The following is a 16,385-nucleotide window of genomic DNA, read 5'->3' as shown; positions in this document are numbered from 1 at the left end:
AACACATCCACCACAGAAGAAGAGAGAGAGAGAGTAAGAGAGGAGGGAGGCTGCAGGTTGAAGGAGCACTGTTGGTTGATAGATGTTGCGGCTCCTCCAATAAAATCAGTGCAGACTGTTGACTGGGATCTGGGACTCAGAGACAGGAGATTAATGAAGCTGAGAAAGAGGGAGAGAGAGGGAGCGAGAGAGAGAGAGAGAGAGAGAAAGAGAGAGAGAGAGAGAGAGAGAGAGAGAATCAAAGGCAGTAGAGTGGAGAGAGGTTGGAAAGCAACAGGGCAAATGAGAGAGAATCAAAGGCAACAGAGGGAGAGTCAATGGCGAGAGAGAGAGGGAGAGAGGGTGTAAAGCGGGAGAAAGAGAGAGAGGAAACGAGGTTGAGAGAGAAAGAGAGTGTCAAAGACAGTAAAAAGGAGAGGGAGAAAGAGGGAGACGGGCGAGAGGCGTTCAAGAGACAGTCATCCTGTCAGAGTTGTTCCCATGAGGTGACACACAGACTTTAAAAGTTTATTCACCCCGCTGTCTTCTACAAGAGACTTTACACCCAGCATTACAGCTTATGAAGGATAATGGATAGCATAGAGAAAGAGATGGAGAGAGAGAGAGAGAGAGAGAGAGAGAGAGAGAGAGAAGGTGAAGTATTGGTTTAAGTGTTGTCTGTGTCTATGTCTTTCATACTCACATATCAGGAAAGGAGAAATCAATTGTACAGCTTCAATTACTCTGCAAAATAAATTAAAAAAACTGTATGCTAAACTTGTGTACTATAGTTCACTGGTTGGATTCAGTCGATAGTGGATCAATGTTCTACTGGAACGATCCCACTGTATGAAATGGAGAATTAAAGGAATACACCACATTTTGGGGAAATTGGCTCAACTTACCCTGTTAAGTGATGGGAACATAGACACTAAAGTCATCCATGTGTCCCCAGTTGATCACTCGCTCCATGCTAGTATATAGATAGTCGCCATGATAGTCGGCAACTAGCATTATCAAAAAGTGAGAAAGTTAGAAGCCACTCTGAGGTTAAACGGTACAAAATCTTCAGTTTTGTGTAGGAGATTGTTAAAATTTACAAGAAATATGATACTAGAAGAATGTACTGTTTGGAACTTTCCTTGTTTACATAAGAAGTGACTGTGGTGAGCAATGGGAGACTGTGTGCAGCTAAATATCTTGATGAATATGTGCTTACTCACCTGAAATAGTTCCAAAAACAAACCTGGCTACATCAGATATGTTGCCATATAATAAAAGCCAGTAACAACTTTGTATTACTAAAAGGTCAGTATTCGAACTTTGGAAAATGCTAGTCACCTACTATCACTCAACATAGTGTATGCTAAAGTGTTAGCATGGAGCACCGGAGCGAATGATGCACTGGGGATGTAAAGGGGAGAGATGCATAGATGTTGATATGAATGTAATACTGTGCAGGTAAAGTACAATAAGAGAATCTCTCCTCCTGAACTGGTACACTGGCACATTAGAGAATCCTACATTGATCAAGAGCATTCTAACTTAACTAAAGTTTAATGACCCCTGTATGATGTCAATTCCTGGAACTTTTTCAATTTTACAGAGCGATATTTTTATTTTTTGCTGTCAAGAATAACAGTTGGAACCATTTGGGCCTGGAGTGATTCCAGTGGCACAGCGCTGTTTGATCAGCGGCTTAATGAACAGCTCTGCAGTGATCCAAACAGACTAAAAGATCAATAGAATACCATCAGGCAGTGTGGTGTTGTCTCCTTACTCTTAACTATGGGTCACGCAGACACAGGTCACTGCAACCTGGCAGTCCTCTCACTGCTCTGTTTGGATTGCAGAGACCGCATGATAACAAACACATACACATACACACACACACGCGCACACACACATTTAATCTTCCTGGGAAAGAACCGGACAAAAAAGGAATAAAAATGTCACCGAACTTTGATGCTCTGTCTCATTAACCCACGTCAAGGAGAGAGAGAGGGAGAGACAGAGAGAGAGGGAGACGGAAAGAGTCTTGAGCGAGAAGAGATGTGAGTAATTCTCCCAGCCTGCTGAGCCACACAGGGAATTTGGGAGTAGCAAGTCGCTCAATAATGTATTGATTTTCTTTAGTGAGCTTTTCATTCTTTGGGCAATTGACGCAAATGATTATCTGACTGACACTAATGACCGATTGTCTCCTCTGTGTGTTGGATAACTCGTGCAGAATGCCTGTCTATCTGTCCATCCACCTGTCTATCTGACATTCTGTCTGCTTGACCATCTGTATTTTGGTTAATTTGAGTTAAATGATTGTTTTTCCGAAGGTCTGCTTGCCTGTGTGTGTGTGTTTGTGTTTGTGTGTGTGTGTGTGTGTGTGTGCGTGTGCCTGTTTGTATGCCTGTATCGCTCTTTGTGTCTGTGTCTGGGTCCCTGCTGACCAGTGTACTATCCATCTGGCTGTCTAGAGCAGCCAGACATTATTTTTCTCAACCCTCACGTAATGGCAGTTAGTCTCATGTTTGAATTTCAATAATCTCTCTCTCTCTCTCTTTCTCTCTCTCTCTCTCTCTCTCTCTGAACGCATGGGGTGGACAAAATGAGGTAATCATCTAACAATATATGAATATTAAATCGCTAATAAGGAACAGGGCCACTCTTTCCCCTCAGAGTAACTTCAATCCATCAAACAAGTCCTGAACTGTGTGCAGCGGGATATTGGACCATTCCTCAAGAAAGGAAAGTCTCCAGTTCTTTGAGGGATGAAGGAGGTGGAACTTCTCAAAAAGGTTCAATGATGTTTAGACCAGGTGATTGGGGAGACCAATGGAAGACGTTTGACTGCATCATGGTGTTATGAAAACACTCAAATTTGTTTAGCAGTGTGTATGGAGGCATTATCATCTTGGAGTATGGGAGCATCATGAGGGAACAGCGTTTGCTCCAAAGGGTCGTGTGAATGGCCTCATATTCCTTGGCCATTATATGACCATACACAGCAATCAGCTGACCAAATGACTCCCATGAGATGGCTGCCATACCATAACAGATCCACCACCATGTTTAACTGTAGAACACATACATTGTGGGTTGAAGGCATCCTTTGGCTTTCTCCAAATGTAAGCTTGTCCGGATGTAGGCAAAGGGTGAAAGACGACTCATCAGCTCGTATTTGTTTTTTCCATTGCTGAAGCATCCAGGTGTTGTTCTCCTTACACCAGGTTATGCATTTTTGTGCACTGGCCTTGGATACGAGCAGTTGGCCCTGACGTAAATATCAGCTTTGCAATTCTCATGACGTACAATTTTTGTTGAGACTGTGTCACAGAGGTTTTGATTCTGGTTTTGCTGTAGTTTCGTGGTGCTTTACAAATATCCTGTTAAGTATTCGACTTGCAACCATTCTTCCTCTTTGCCAATGAAGTTGGTCCATATTTAGCATTATGTTGTCATGATTTTCCACACTGTTTCCCTTGCCACATTAAATAAATGTGCAGTTGTTGTGGCCAGTGTACTGTTAGTTGCATCATGTTGCTTTGAAAACTCATATTTAGTGGTTTTTGTCACAGCATTTTTTAAAGCTGACACAAACTGCTAGTGTTTATTCCACTTAATATGACTTGCCTTTGTCAGTGCGATTTAGTTACTTCAAAGTCCTTTTTCATGTGGTATGGTTTCTCTTATTTTGTCCACCCCCTGTAGATGTGTATGAGTGCGGAATACAAAGAGAAGAGAGTGTTTCATCATTATCGGCCAATGTTTGAAGTGTTGGAGGGGCTCCATGGTGTGTGAATTTCAAATCTCTCTCTCTCTCTATCTGTCTATCTATCTATCTCCCTCTTTCTGCCAGCATGTTGAGACAGAGCCTGGGTCGTTCCACACGTTCCGTTTGTCTGGTTCTGGCGTGTCTGTCCCTCGCTCTCCACCTCCTCCTGGCACTTTTCTGCCTCTCCGTCCTCCAGACAGTCTGCGTCCTCCCCCCGTCTTCCTCCTCCTCCCCTTCCTCCGTTCTGGAGGCAGATGCCCAGCATCGTCAGTCAATCTCCCACTCCTCCTCTCCTTCATCTGCCTCTTCCTCACATAAACTTCCAACCAGTCCCCAAAATGGAGAGCATCGCAAAATGCTACACCATCACGGGAAAGCCTCATTCAATGATGTCACCGAGAGGGAAAAGGAACTGACTGGAGCCAAGATGGCTGCCGAAGTGATTAAAAAGGTCAAAGGCCATTCCAAGCTGGAGGCTCTGTTCAGCCACCTGCTGTACAACCTGCCACGCCCGGAGCCGCAGGAAGATGATTGGCTGCTGAGGGTGAGGACCGGTGAAGATGGGAGGGATACAGGGATTGAGGAAGAAGAGAGGGAAGACAGTGACACTAAAGACAGTGAATGGTGAGTGAGGTGCGGTTGCATTACACAGTGAGTCTCATCCCTCAGCGCTATCTTTCATTCTCAATTTGACTGCTGCTGCTTCACTGGCCGGTCCTGCCCCGTTCACCCCCTCCGCCTCCTCTCCTACAGGCAGAGCCACAGTCAGGAGGACGGCTACGACAAAGCCGCTTGGACGAGCGACGCGGACACCCACCCCCCCTGGCTGCGGTTCCACCTGGACATCTCTCGCTGGGAGCTGTACAACCGGAAGGAGCCCAACCTGGCCCGGCTGGCTCACTCTCTGGCGACGCAACGCATCCTCAACGTCGGTGAGTAGGGGAGGAGGGGCGGGGCTAAAAGGTGAGGTGAGAGAGAGAGAGAGAGAACAAGGGAGGGGAGGAGGGGAAGGTATGAGGAGGAAAGGAGATGGTAGAAGAGGTTGCACAGTGCAGAAAGAAGAGGATTACCAGGGATTTCAGTTTTGTCTCCTTTTATCTTGCCGTTCCCAAAAATATACTCTCAGAAGTATCGCCCAGGCAGAACCGGTACTATGCCTACCTGCTGGCACCCAATAGCACCCTTATTATTAGCTGTGAAAATGTATTGGAAAACATGTAGGTGCGCCTCTTCATACACTGTATATCCTTCTTGTTGGGTGTTCTGCCACAAACCACCACTCATGTGAGGAAGGGCAACTAATTATTATCCATGAACATGGCTAGGTACCATGTTGAAGATGCTCCGATGAAGGCTTTTGCAGAAACATGTTAGAAAAAATGTGTTATAAGTGAGGTCAAGTCTTGCTTGAGAGAGCATCCAGGACAGGAAAGGGAAAGAGAGAGAGAGAGAGTCAGTCAAGAAAAAGTACGGGAGGCAGTTTCCACAAGTTTATTCGCTCGGCTGTCTTCTTCAAGAGAGACTTTTCGCCCAGTATTACAGCTTATGAGGGGATGATAGACAGGATGACAGGATGGCTTTCAGTCTGTAAATCAATCTTTCACTCACTTTCACACATACTGCATTAGAATAGAACAAATCATTTGTACAGCTCCAGAAATCATTTGTACCAGCTGTGACAAGTAAAAAAAAATAAAAAATACTAGTTTGCTGGATTGCTGGAATTTGAGATTCTACATGCTGTAAATTAGGTGAAGTCTTGCTTTGGATTTCTTGTTAATGTATTATCTTGTCTATTTGGGTTCAAGGCCAGTTAGATAAAAAGAAAGTATCGCACTTGTGATCAGTGAACAAAGTTAAACTGATCTGCACCTTCTGGTCAAATATAACGCCAATCCTCTTGAACATCTAAGTTTAAACAGACGCTATCTGTAGTTGAATACAGACTCCATAGGGGGCTGCCTTGTTCTGTTCACCAAGACTAAATTATTACTGACCTCGTCTCTACTATTGTCCTAGTAGTGCCAGGATCTATTCCTAGCATGATCATTGAGATTCCTCTGGGTTAAACCCAATTACAGTCAAAGTCAGAACCACGCTGCGTTCTCGTTTAGCTCTAATCCCTTTATACAAACTAGACTGTGAGAGAGCCACAGGCAATACAGCGTGTTCACTGTGGGAAAACTTCTGTGCCACAGTTTACATTCAGAACAGTGGAGCACTGGAAGGCTCACATTTCAACTCAGAGTGGTCCTCAGAGGATGTCTTCCATACACACACTCACACACACACATACATAAGATGGTAGACACTCACATCCATACATATATACAGTATAGGGGTAAACAGACACTGACGCAGGAAAAGACATTTACATTTACATCACACACCCATAAAGGCACTCTCTGGTGAGACGGCTGGCATTACTGGGGATGAAAGGACTAACCCAAGAGGCTTCAGCACACTGTTTGACGACCCACAAATCCCCTCTGTCGCATAGCGAGAGTTTGAAGAAGCTGGAAAAGCAAACAGAGAGGGGGCATGTTAGGACACGAGATTGATTGTGTATTTGTGTGTGTGTGTGTGTGTGTGTGTGTGTGCGTGATGTGAATATCTGCATTACATATTCACTTGTGCATATGGGTGCACATATGCGTCTGTGTGTGTGTGTGTGTGCGTGCGTGTGTGTGTGTGTGTGTGATTGGATTGGACGCCCCTGGCAGTCGAGTTGGGCTGACTCAGTAGACATACAAAGTGCTCACTGTGTTTTGTATTTGAATGCAGCCCCGGAGCTCCGCTGCATGTCATCCCATAACTTCCGCCGTTCGTTCATGCCTTTTCTACATTCACTGTCCAAAAAAGCAGAAACGCCATTATAATAATCTAAAAAAAAAAAAAAAAGACAATGATTTCCCCTTGGCTTGAGTCACAATCCTTAGAGAATTCAGGATTCAGGAAACGGCAATTCCTCCTTGGAAGAAATGAAGCAATACCCCATACGCTTCTTGCATTCCAAATACACACGGACACAAACACACACACACGCACACACACACACACACACACACACACACACACACACACAGAGACTAGAAAGTGAAAATGAAGTTATTATAATTCCAATCAGATGGCAGGCAAATGGGTAGAGCGAAAAACCAATGGGTGTTTCGTAACAAGTCAAAAGCCAGATAATCGAACATCGCAAATCTCCAGCTCACATGATCTTTTGTTCTAGGGTCATAGATATAATCCTCCCACAAGCTCACATTATCTTGATCACCCACACACACACATGCACACGCACACACACACGCATGCTCACACACATACACACACACACACAGACACAGATTCAGCCTCCAAACACACGCACAAACTACTAGACACACAGGTACACACAGACGCACACACATGTATACACACACACACACACACACACACACACATCCTCTGTTTGTCTTCTTCCTCAGACTCCCCTACCCCATATCCAGTAGACCGCGCGATGAATAATGTATTGAGATTTGTGTTGAACGGTGCAGATTAAGCAGCACTAATCTCAGCTACAGGCTGATTTTTGTATTTTTCTTATGTTATACTTTCTCATCACTTTTCTTTCATGCTTAACACTTTCCTCACCATGATGTACATAGCTTTAAACAAATGAATTCATAATTGTTTGTTTTGCTTTTATCAAGTTTAGGGATAGCTATAACAGAAATATGCTTTGCAGAGTATCGTGTTGTACAACGCTGAATGATTGGTAAGATGTTGATGGTTTGTCCATTTTTGTCACATCTTTTTGTGTTTTAGTCCACTGAGTACCAGCATGCCCTCCACCTGGCTAAAATCTATTTCAATTTGAAATCTTTTGAAATGATTTGCTGCATTTGCTCTCACAATCCTGGTGTGTGACAACCAAATGTTAGACCCTTTTTTTTTGGAAGTCTGGGACTTTGTCAACCTTGTTCAGTAGAAACAGCAAATACTTTGATTCATCTCATTCACGTTGCCCAATTTACCTAATGTGTGGGCGGGGTGGAGCGAGGTTGTTGGGATGAAAGAAGGCAAATCAAGATTCATTTCTATGTGGATCTCATCTATTGAAAGTGGTTTGGTGTCCAATTTATGGACAGTGGTGCTCAAATGACTTCACATTGTTCGCAACCCTGTTAATGATTCATTCATTTCCTTATTCACGACTCGAGTCACAGGTGCAAAATTGATACCAACGATTCACCAGAAAGACTCTTTCAAAATGAGCAAATCATTCACAAGTTGTATGAATAATGTACAATAATGGGGACGATGCAATAGGTTCCATAAAGTCAGAGAATATCAATTACTGCCGTAAAACAAATTAAATTCATTTCAAATAGTATTTGATCCAGGTCTTTTGGTCACAGCAGTATACCGAATTGGAGGGTCCAGTGACAGTCAGTGGTTTAGCTATGTGATGGGCCCACCATGTGGAGAAACAGGCTAAATGCATGACAAGGAATAGACTCTACACAGTGCAGTACTCATATAAAACAGTGTGCATCTCTTTCAGTTTGTGACAATAGTAAACAATAAATTAATCTAGTGTGAATGTCTGTGATACGTGTGTGTCTTACAGTGACTTACGGATATTAGTATACAAGCGATGATCTTGTCTTTCTGTTTGTATTTTGGTGTATTATGTACTTACTCTATGTACTGCATGTATATCTTTCAGTTCAGAAGACAGGAGGTACCCAGCTCAAACTGCTCATGTTCTTCCCCAACTATGGACAGGCTCTGCTCAAACCCATGAAGTAAGAACACAATGTCCTCATACTGACTGACTGACTGACTGAGAGCTGTAACGTCTATAGGCTTCTGCCTTCTGCTGACATCCAGGCTAACTGGCTGGATGACTGGTTGGCTGACTCGCTGACAGTGTTTGTGTTGCTCCAATTCAGTGATGCTGCCCAGTAAATCACAACCAGAACTTATGCATTTCACATGAAAAATGTGATGTGATTTGTGTGTTTGTTGTGCAGGCAGTCCAGAGATACAGAGACAGACTTCAACCTCTTTTACTTCTCAGACTTTGAAAGACACAACGCAGAGATCGCTGCCTTTCACCTGGACAGGTACATAGGGGGTTACACTGTGTGTCTCTCAGCAGGTCACAGGTTCCATCCCATCAACAGCCAATGAGTCCAACCCAGTCAAAGAGCCCTTGAGCAAGACACTGAAGCGCTGTACATGTACCAATTACACCCTACCCATGGGACAGGGGTATAATTTGTACACGTATGTACCGCATGTCTCAGATGGATACAAGAAGAACCAAACTGAAGTTACATTGTGTGTAACATGGTAATTAGAGTGCTCTATGAATTCAAACAGCGATCGCCTCTTTCTCTCCTGGGTCTTGTTACCTAGAGCCTTAGTAGTGTTGCGAGACACAACCTTTGCAACTGGCTCAACGCATCCAGCTCTATCATTTGCACATTTTCAAGGTTTCCCCTTTCATAGGATTAATACAACAGGGTGATAAAATTATACTCAAAAACATTTTGAGCAATTCTAGAAGTTCAACCACCCTTTCTATCCTGAATTAGCATTTCATCTTGGGCATGGAGCCACAATGCAGCAGCAGGGCAAGAACCATGGAAAACATGAGAGTTCTAGATACATCTGCATGAAAGGAAAACCTGACCTACGTCTATCACTTTTTCTCATCCTCTGTTTCATCCCTCTCTGTCTCTCTCCTTCTCTATTTGATTCTTGCTGTCACTCCCTGTCTTTTTTATCTTTTGCTATTCCCATCTCTTTCTTATTCTATGTCTCTTTCTCTCTCTCTCCCTCTCTCTCTCATCTCAGATTACTGGGTTTTAACAGGATCCCTCCAGTGGTCGGTCGACTTGTCAATGTCACCACCGAGATCAGAGAGATCACCACCGACCGCAGGCTCTCTAGGACCTTCTTCACCTCCCCTGGTGTGTGTGTGTGTGTGTGTGTTTGTGTATGAGTATATGTATGTCTATCAGTATGCATCCACAAATGCATGGATTTCGCATTACACATGCTCATCCCAGACACGTATGGCAAAACAAAACCTATTACTTAGACCAGACAACAGCATACAGACCCTGACCACTAAATGAAACCTTCTCTTCTGGCTCCCTCTAGCGGGGAATGTGTGCTTCTACGGCCAGTGTGAGTACTACTGTTCAACAGAGCATCCAGTGTGCGGTCAGCCCCACGTCCTGGAGGTTTCCCTGGCTGCCATGCTGCCTGACCTCACCCTGGCTCCACGCAGGTCCTGGAGGTCACCGTGGAGGCGGTCATACAGCCGCACCAAGCTGGCACCGTGGGTACACTGTCTCTCTGTCTGTGGTGGTCTCTCCCTCTCTCTCTCTATAAATATATATATATATATATGCCTTGTTCCATAGCACATAAGATTATGTCCTTCACTTACTGTCACTGCACTGTTGTTCCCAGGTGGGAGAAGGACCCGGCTTACTGTGACACAGTGAAACAGACGCCTCCCTACAACCATGGCTCCAGACTGGTGGATCTCATAGACTTGGCTATACTGGACTTTCTCATGAGTCAGTCACTACATTTAATACTCTATACATTATTCATGAGTTAGCCATTCAAAGTAGGTGACTGAAGGGGATGGAGCATAGTGAGGTGGGCACTGTCATAGCTAGCCTTTAGAGAAGATGGAGCTTATATAGGTTTATGGCATCTTGTAATTGTAGTGAGGTTGTATTTGTTGAGAAGTTACTCCCTCACAAGTGTATTTAGTATCCTGGGTACCGGCTCATATACCGCTTAAAGAGAAACTCCACACTAAAACATTGAGTTGTAAACTGGTATTTATGTAATTACGAAATACAACAACGCCAGCCATATTGTCAACATTTGAGTACTAATGTGCCGTTACCATATTTATCTCACTAAACCTGGCTCAGTTTGCCTTCTAGTGGTTAAAATGAGCAGCTGGTGTTCAGTTGGAGATGCACCTGTGTTCAAGGAAGAAATATTCCAAATATATTATTGGACACCGAACTTAACCCAGTAAATGAGATAAGGTGTGATATCACCATGTCCAGCTTTCATATTTTGGTTTCTAATCAGGATAGCACATGGTATGGCCTACATGCACCAACTCTTGACATACTTTCTATGATATGAATATTATCGGTATTAATGCCCATGTAAATCCACTCAAGATGTTCTCATGCATTACTGATGTTAGAGAAAATTTTTGCTTTTTTCTATAAATGTATGTCTATATTAGGGTGTCTTATTTTGATTTCTACTAAACATTCTCTACTATAGTCTAAACTCTGTCAGTAACAAACATTTTTCATTCAAAGGCAACATGGACAGACATCACTATGAGACATTTGAAAAATTTGGCAATGAAACTTTTCTGCTGCATCTGGACAATGGACGGGCGTGAGTACCATAAGCATCTTTCACCCCACCGCAGCTCATACTGTTGACAATGTACAGCGGTAGCTCCTGTAGAAGTCACTTTTTAGGCAATTATGATGCATCCTTTATCCTCCATTAGTAGTACTGACAATTCTCTCTTGAATGTTACACAGTAGAACCAAACTAGTGTTACTTCTTGAGCATGGGGCCAAAGCACATCAGAGTTCAGCAAGCATGCAGCAAAAAGTGGGACTTCTACAATCTACATCTGTACCATCTATTACTCATGGTGTTAGCGGTTGTGGTAACAGTTTATTTATGTAACTTATCCATGACTGAAATGTTGTTGATGATGTTTTCCAGGTTTGGGCGTCACTCTCAGGACGAGCCCTCTATTCTAGCTCCTTTGCGACAGTGTTGCAGGTAAAAAAAAAAAAAAACCCTATACTTAACAGAAAACATTATAAAATTGTTAAGAAAACAAATCCTGAAAATGAATCACAGTAAGAGGTAGGAACCTGCACACTATCAAAAATTAAAGATGGGAGGAAGAAATTATGTGAGATATTAGTCCATTTCATTCCAAAGTGCAAAGTACAGCAAACATTTCATTCAGCCAAAAATCCAACTATATACATAAAGTCCCATGTTAAGGTCACAGGTCAGTGTCACATGGTTGTTACATGATTCCAACATACCACTCCCGCAGGTTAAAGTGAGCACTCCTACACGTCAGAGTATAAGCGCATACATAACACCTTAGTCAAACACACTGATGACAAATATTGATGACAAATAGAATTGTTAGAAAAACAATAGATGTTTACAAAAATGAGGCAAGACTTCTTTGGGTCTTTTTCTAAGTCAGTATAACGGGTTATAATAGCCTATATCAAGGGAATAAGACAGAGGGACAGGATATCATTTTGTATTTTATTTGGGTATTTCTTTGACTTTGTTTGAATCTCATTTAGAAAAAGCTGAAGGCAGAGCTAAGGAAATTACGGTTCATGTTTTTTTTTGTGTGCCAAGTCAAGTGATATCTTGGCTCCATTACATTTCCTTAATACCTTCCTTTGGCTCTCTCTCTCTCTTCCTCTTTCAATAACTATTTGTGTTCTCATTCTCCACCCCCCTCCACCCGTCCTTGTTAGGATCCGTCACTCCACCCTCCTCCGTTTGCGTCTCTTGTCCCTTCCTGACTTCCGTCTGAGCGATGTCATGCGGGAGTCGTTGGCCCAGGATCCTCTGGCGGGCGTGGCTCCCCTCCTCTCTGAATCGCACCTCTTGGCTTTGGGCCGACGCCTAGCGACCGTCCTACAGGTGGTGCGCACCTGTCAGGATCACCATGACGACATTATCTACAATGACTTGGAGGGATATTACCAACAGCCTGACTGAGGAGAACGCAATAAAAGACATATCCATTTGATAAATCCTTGTAGTAACTAATTATTTTGTCAGAATAGCAGATCTGTAGGTGAATACTTGTCATGATGGCATTAGGGTAGAAGTGAAGATGTAGCCTAAATGTTGGAGAAATTTGTACATCTGAAAAACATGGGATTCAGAGAGCTGATAGGAAGACACAGATAGACATTAAGGCCATTACCTTCAGTTACCTTTGGATTACATCTAATACCTAATTTACATCAAATGAATACACAATCATCTGCTGATCTCAAGTGTTATGATGCCTGGACTGAGGCCTTTTAATCAGGACTGAGGCCTTTTAATCTTTTCAATGACTTTCAAGGTCTTGTTTAGTGAAATTCAAGGACTCAAAATTGGCATGTTTTGGGTAAGCTGTGACTTCAAAATCAGACATCATAGAGGCTTCATTTCTTTCACTGATCTTCTCAAGCCAAGAAATCAGTGAAATCATTTTCAAACAGCTGCTATATCCATGCAAACATCCATCGTGGTTTACCTCAGGATGTGAAGTGTGTTGGGTGCTGTGTTTAAAGAAAAAATCAAGTACTTTCAAGGCCATCCATTCATTTTCAAATTCTTGTAATGCCTTATTTTATTTTTGTCAAATCCACAAACTTTCAAGGATTTTGAAGGGAACCCTGAGTCTACAAAATATTGGGAACAGCTGTTCTTTCTGTGAAATAGACTCTAGGTCATTTATTGATTTCACCTATTAAATCTAATTTAGTCATGAAAGGAAGATGTATGAGGGATGACAATGAGGGAGACCGGTTAAAGAATGTGTCTTAAAAACTGAGAGGTGAACTGTGCCAAAGCGGATGCAACTCAGCCTTGGGAAGTTGGTCCTAACATACATTCAGTAGCTCAGCTCGGTGTACTGAAAGCCTCAGTAACTTTGTCTTACCTTGCCCCCTGTCAATGGTGAGTACAGCAGTATTTACACCAACTCATTTACACCCTAGATCATAAGAATATGAAAATGAATAATTCAATAGGCTGAGGTTCTGAAACCGAATGCTGAACCCCTGAAAAGTTTAGGTGTCACTTCAACTAGGTGAGGTGCATTTGTTACACTGCAAAAAAAAAAAAAAAACATTCATCCTAACATCCCTCTTACCCCTAATAGACATTTTTTGTAGTTTAAATACATTAGAGACCCAATGTGTGATAGCAGTATGGTGCTACGTGTTGCTGTCTCTGTCACTGTTAAGACATTTTCTGACTCAGATTGATTGACTGTGCTGTCGATACAAAGGCTGACAGTATGTGACAACTAAACAGGAGTTTTAAATGCACTTTGAGGCTGTAGAATGTTTGGCTCTATTGGTAATGTTTGTGAGGTAAAGCGAGGTAAAAAAAAAAAAAAAATGTTTTTTACAGTCTAAGTTTGAGATACAATGCATCAGGAAAGTTGCAGAACGCTTATTTTTCCATTTAAAAGTAAAACTTTACAAGACTAATATATGTCAAATTTGTCCAAATTTATGTGTATAGGCCCTTTTCACGTTCACGTTAAATCGCTCCACAACCTGCCCAAAATGTTTAATTTGTTACATTATGTATCTAGTGCTAGTAACCATTACGATTTTGTTGTTTTTGTTGGATTGGTTTGTCAATAAGTCGCAAAAAGAAACTTGCCACAGGAAGTTGTATATGCACAGCTGTTACCATGATGACGTGCTTATCTAGCGATATCTAAATTAGCATTTTGACTAGTCATAATGTAATTCGAGATATCTAAATTAGCATTTTGGCTAGTCATAATGTAATTGGAGATGTCATTAGAGAACTGCCACTACTAGGCCTATACTGCTGCAGCAGCTGTAGTAGTAGCAGCAGCAGCAGCAGCAGTGTTGTTGCTTGCCACTACTGACTAACTACCACCAGGCTAAACGGTACTGCTGCAGCAGCGGCAGCAGTGTTGTTGCTTGTCACTACTGACTAACTACCACCAGGCTAAACGGTACTGCTGCAGCAGCGGCAGCACCCACCACGTTCCCCGGAGACCCGACTGGTGGAGCTCTTACTGTGGACTTCGACAAGGGGCTACAGAACCTCCTTGGCTACAACCCTATCAAAAACTGATCCGGCACGAGTGACGCGAGAGACACCGCCGATCTCGTCCGTCCCTCGACGTCCTACTCGTTCCTCTCGCATCTGTCCCCCGACGGTCCCGCTCCATCTCTCGGTGTCGTGCCGGTTTTGACAGAGGAACTTTCCAAACACGACCATCAAGGGCGGTGTAAAGAGGTTCCCACGGAGAGCCTCTTGCCGCGGTCCAAGCAACAGCTGTACCAGCGCCTCGGGGAGCGTGGCAAAGGTCTGAGCGCAACCACGGCTTTTAAACACATCACAATTCTGATTGTGCCGTCATCAGTGCAGCTGAGACAGGCTCTGATTGGTAGAGCAGAGTCCAGCTCCATCCACCGATGTCATAATCAGTTAGAATGGCGAAGCGAAGCCGTGTTCTGATTGGTGGAGGAGAAACCGCGGGCTACAGCTGCGTTGTTGTTGTGGTAATGGCTGCGTTTGGAAAGCAATGGAAGTTTTTATTAGACTTTACTGTAACCCACAGACAATCCACACGTGTAGGCTTCCATGTTCCACAAATACTTGTCACTTGCTCATTCGCATATGCTTGAGGAAACGGAAATCGAATGTGTGGCAAGAAATGAATGAATGAATGAATGAAAAGCGCAAGATTTTAAACATGTATAAATACTGTTTTAAACCAATTACTTTGTATTTAATCGTCAAATTCAATAAGTGAGCACCCATATGAATGTTTGATGTCATAATAATAATAAAAAATGCCATAACTTAACTATAAACCCTGCATATATTACACTTTCTGACATTTTCCGACTAAATTGGACACTGCACAGGCCACCTTTCATTGTAACTGCACAAGTTATATGTCAAAACACTCCTGCAGACCAGTACTTTCACTACACACTAACATTTAGGCCCAAGCTGTTTAAGAAAAGTCATGGCAGGCCATACTCATACTCAGCCATACTCTTAACACTGTGACATTTGTAGAATAAAGTATCTAAGACACACATTCGAAACACACACAATAGTCTCAAGTCAAGTATTTTCACATTGTAAAATCTTTATTTTACTGGTTTGTGGCAGGTGTGACTGAAAATTAGAAATGTGCCAAATTAGATATGAAATATATACATACATAATAAATAAAGTATAGAATAATTATAGTAGCAAAGTAGCAAAAAAACAGTGTAGTGTTGTGTGTCTTGGTCCTGGTTGAACACATCAGCTGCGGTCCCTCCGCATCCTTGCTTTCAATGTTAGGAATCTTTGTAGTGGATGAAATATCTTTACTAGCTCCTTCTCATACTGCAACAGTGAATCCATCATTTCAACATCTAATACTATGCTGTTACCATACTCTCTTTTCTTGGTGAAATCTACAAATATACCTTCCCCATTGGGATTTTACAATAACTGGCAACATCACCAACTCAAAGTTCCACCAATTTTCTGGTAGTTCTGGAACTTCAGGAAGAACACTAATGTTATCACATCAAAGACTCCTCAATTTTTGGCTCACAAAAGTGGGATAACAAATATGTGCAGCCTTGTAGACCTTTTGTCTATTTCCCTCTCCACAACAGGTGGATCAAGCTGTACATTAGGCAGGCTGTTCTTTCATCTATTTCATTCTCAACAACTACAGATCAAGCTGTATTGCCTGGCTGTCCCACTCACTTTCTTGCATGCGTTTTGCCTGCCCGTTGTTTGATGGGAATAACACAGG

At 42.7% G+C, this 16,385-nt stretch overlaps 1 protein-coding gene across 1 annotated transcript; it reads left to right on the top strand.

Moving 5' to 3' along the window:
- Positions 1 to 3,833: 3,833 nt before the first annotated feature.
- Positions 3,834 to 12,571, top strand: LOC139911017 (extracellular serine/threonine protein kinase FAM20C-like). The gene is made up of 10 exons (XM_071898489.2): positions 3,834 to 4,372; positions 4,502 to 4,680; positions 8,463 to 8,541; positions 8,770 to 8,862; positions 9,599 to 9,714; positions 9,908 to 10,088; positions 10,223 to 10,332; positions 11,110 to 11,191; positions 11,534 to 11,593; positions 12,325 to 12,571. Exons 1-10 carry the CDS (start codon positions 3,834 to 3,836, stop codon positions 12,569 to 12,571), a joined length of 1,686 nt encoding a protein of 561 aa, XP_071754590.2.
- The last annotated feature ends 3,814 nt before the right edge of the window (positions 12,572 to 16,385 follow it).

This window comes from Centroberyx gerrardi, chromosome 7 (genome assembly GCF_048128805.1).
Source record: "Centroberyx gerrardi isolate f3 chromosome 7, fCenGer3.hap1.cur.20231027, whole genome shotgun sequence".
NCBI classification, from domain to species: domain Eukaryota; kingdom Metazoa; phylum Chordata; class Actinopteri; order Beryciformes; family Berycidae; genus Centroberyx; species Centroberyx gerrardi.
Note: the sequence above shows the minus strand (reverse complement) of the source record. Positions and strands in the feature narration are given on the sequence as shown.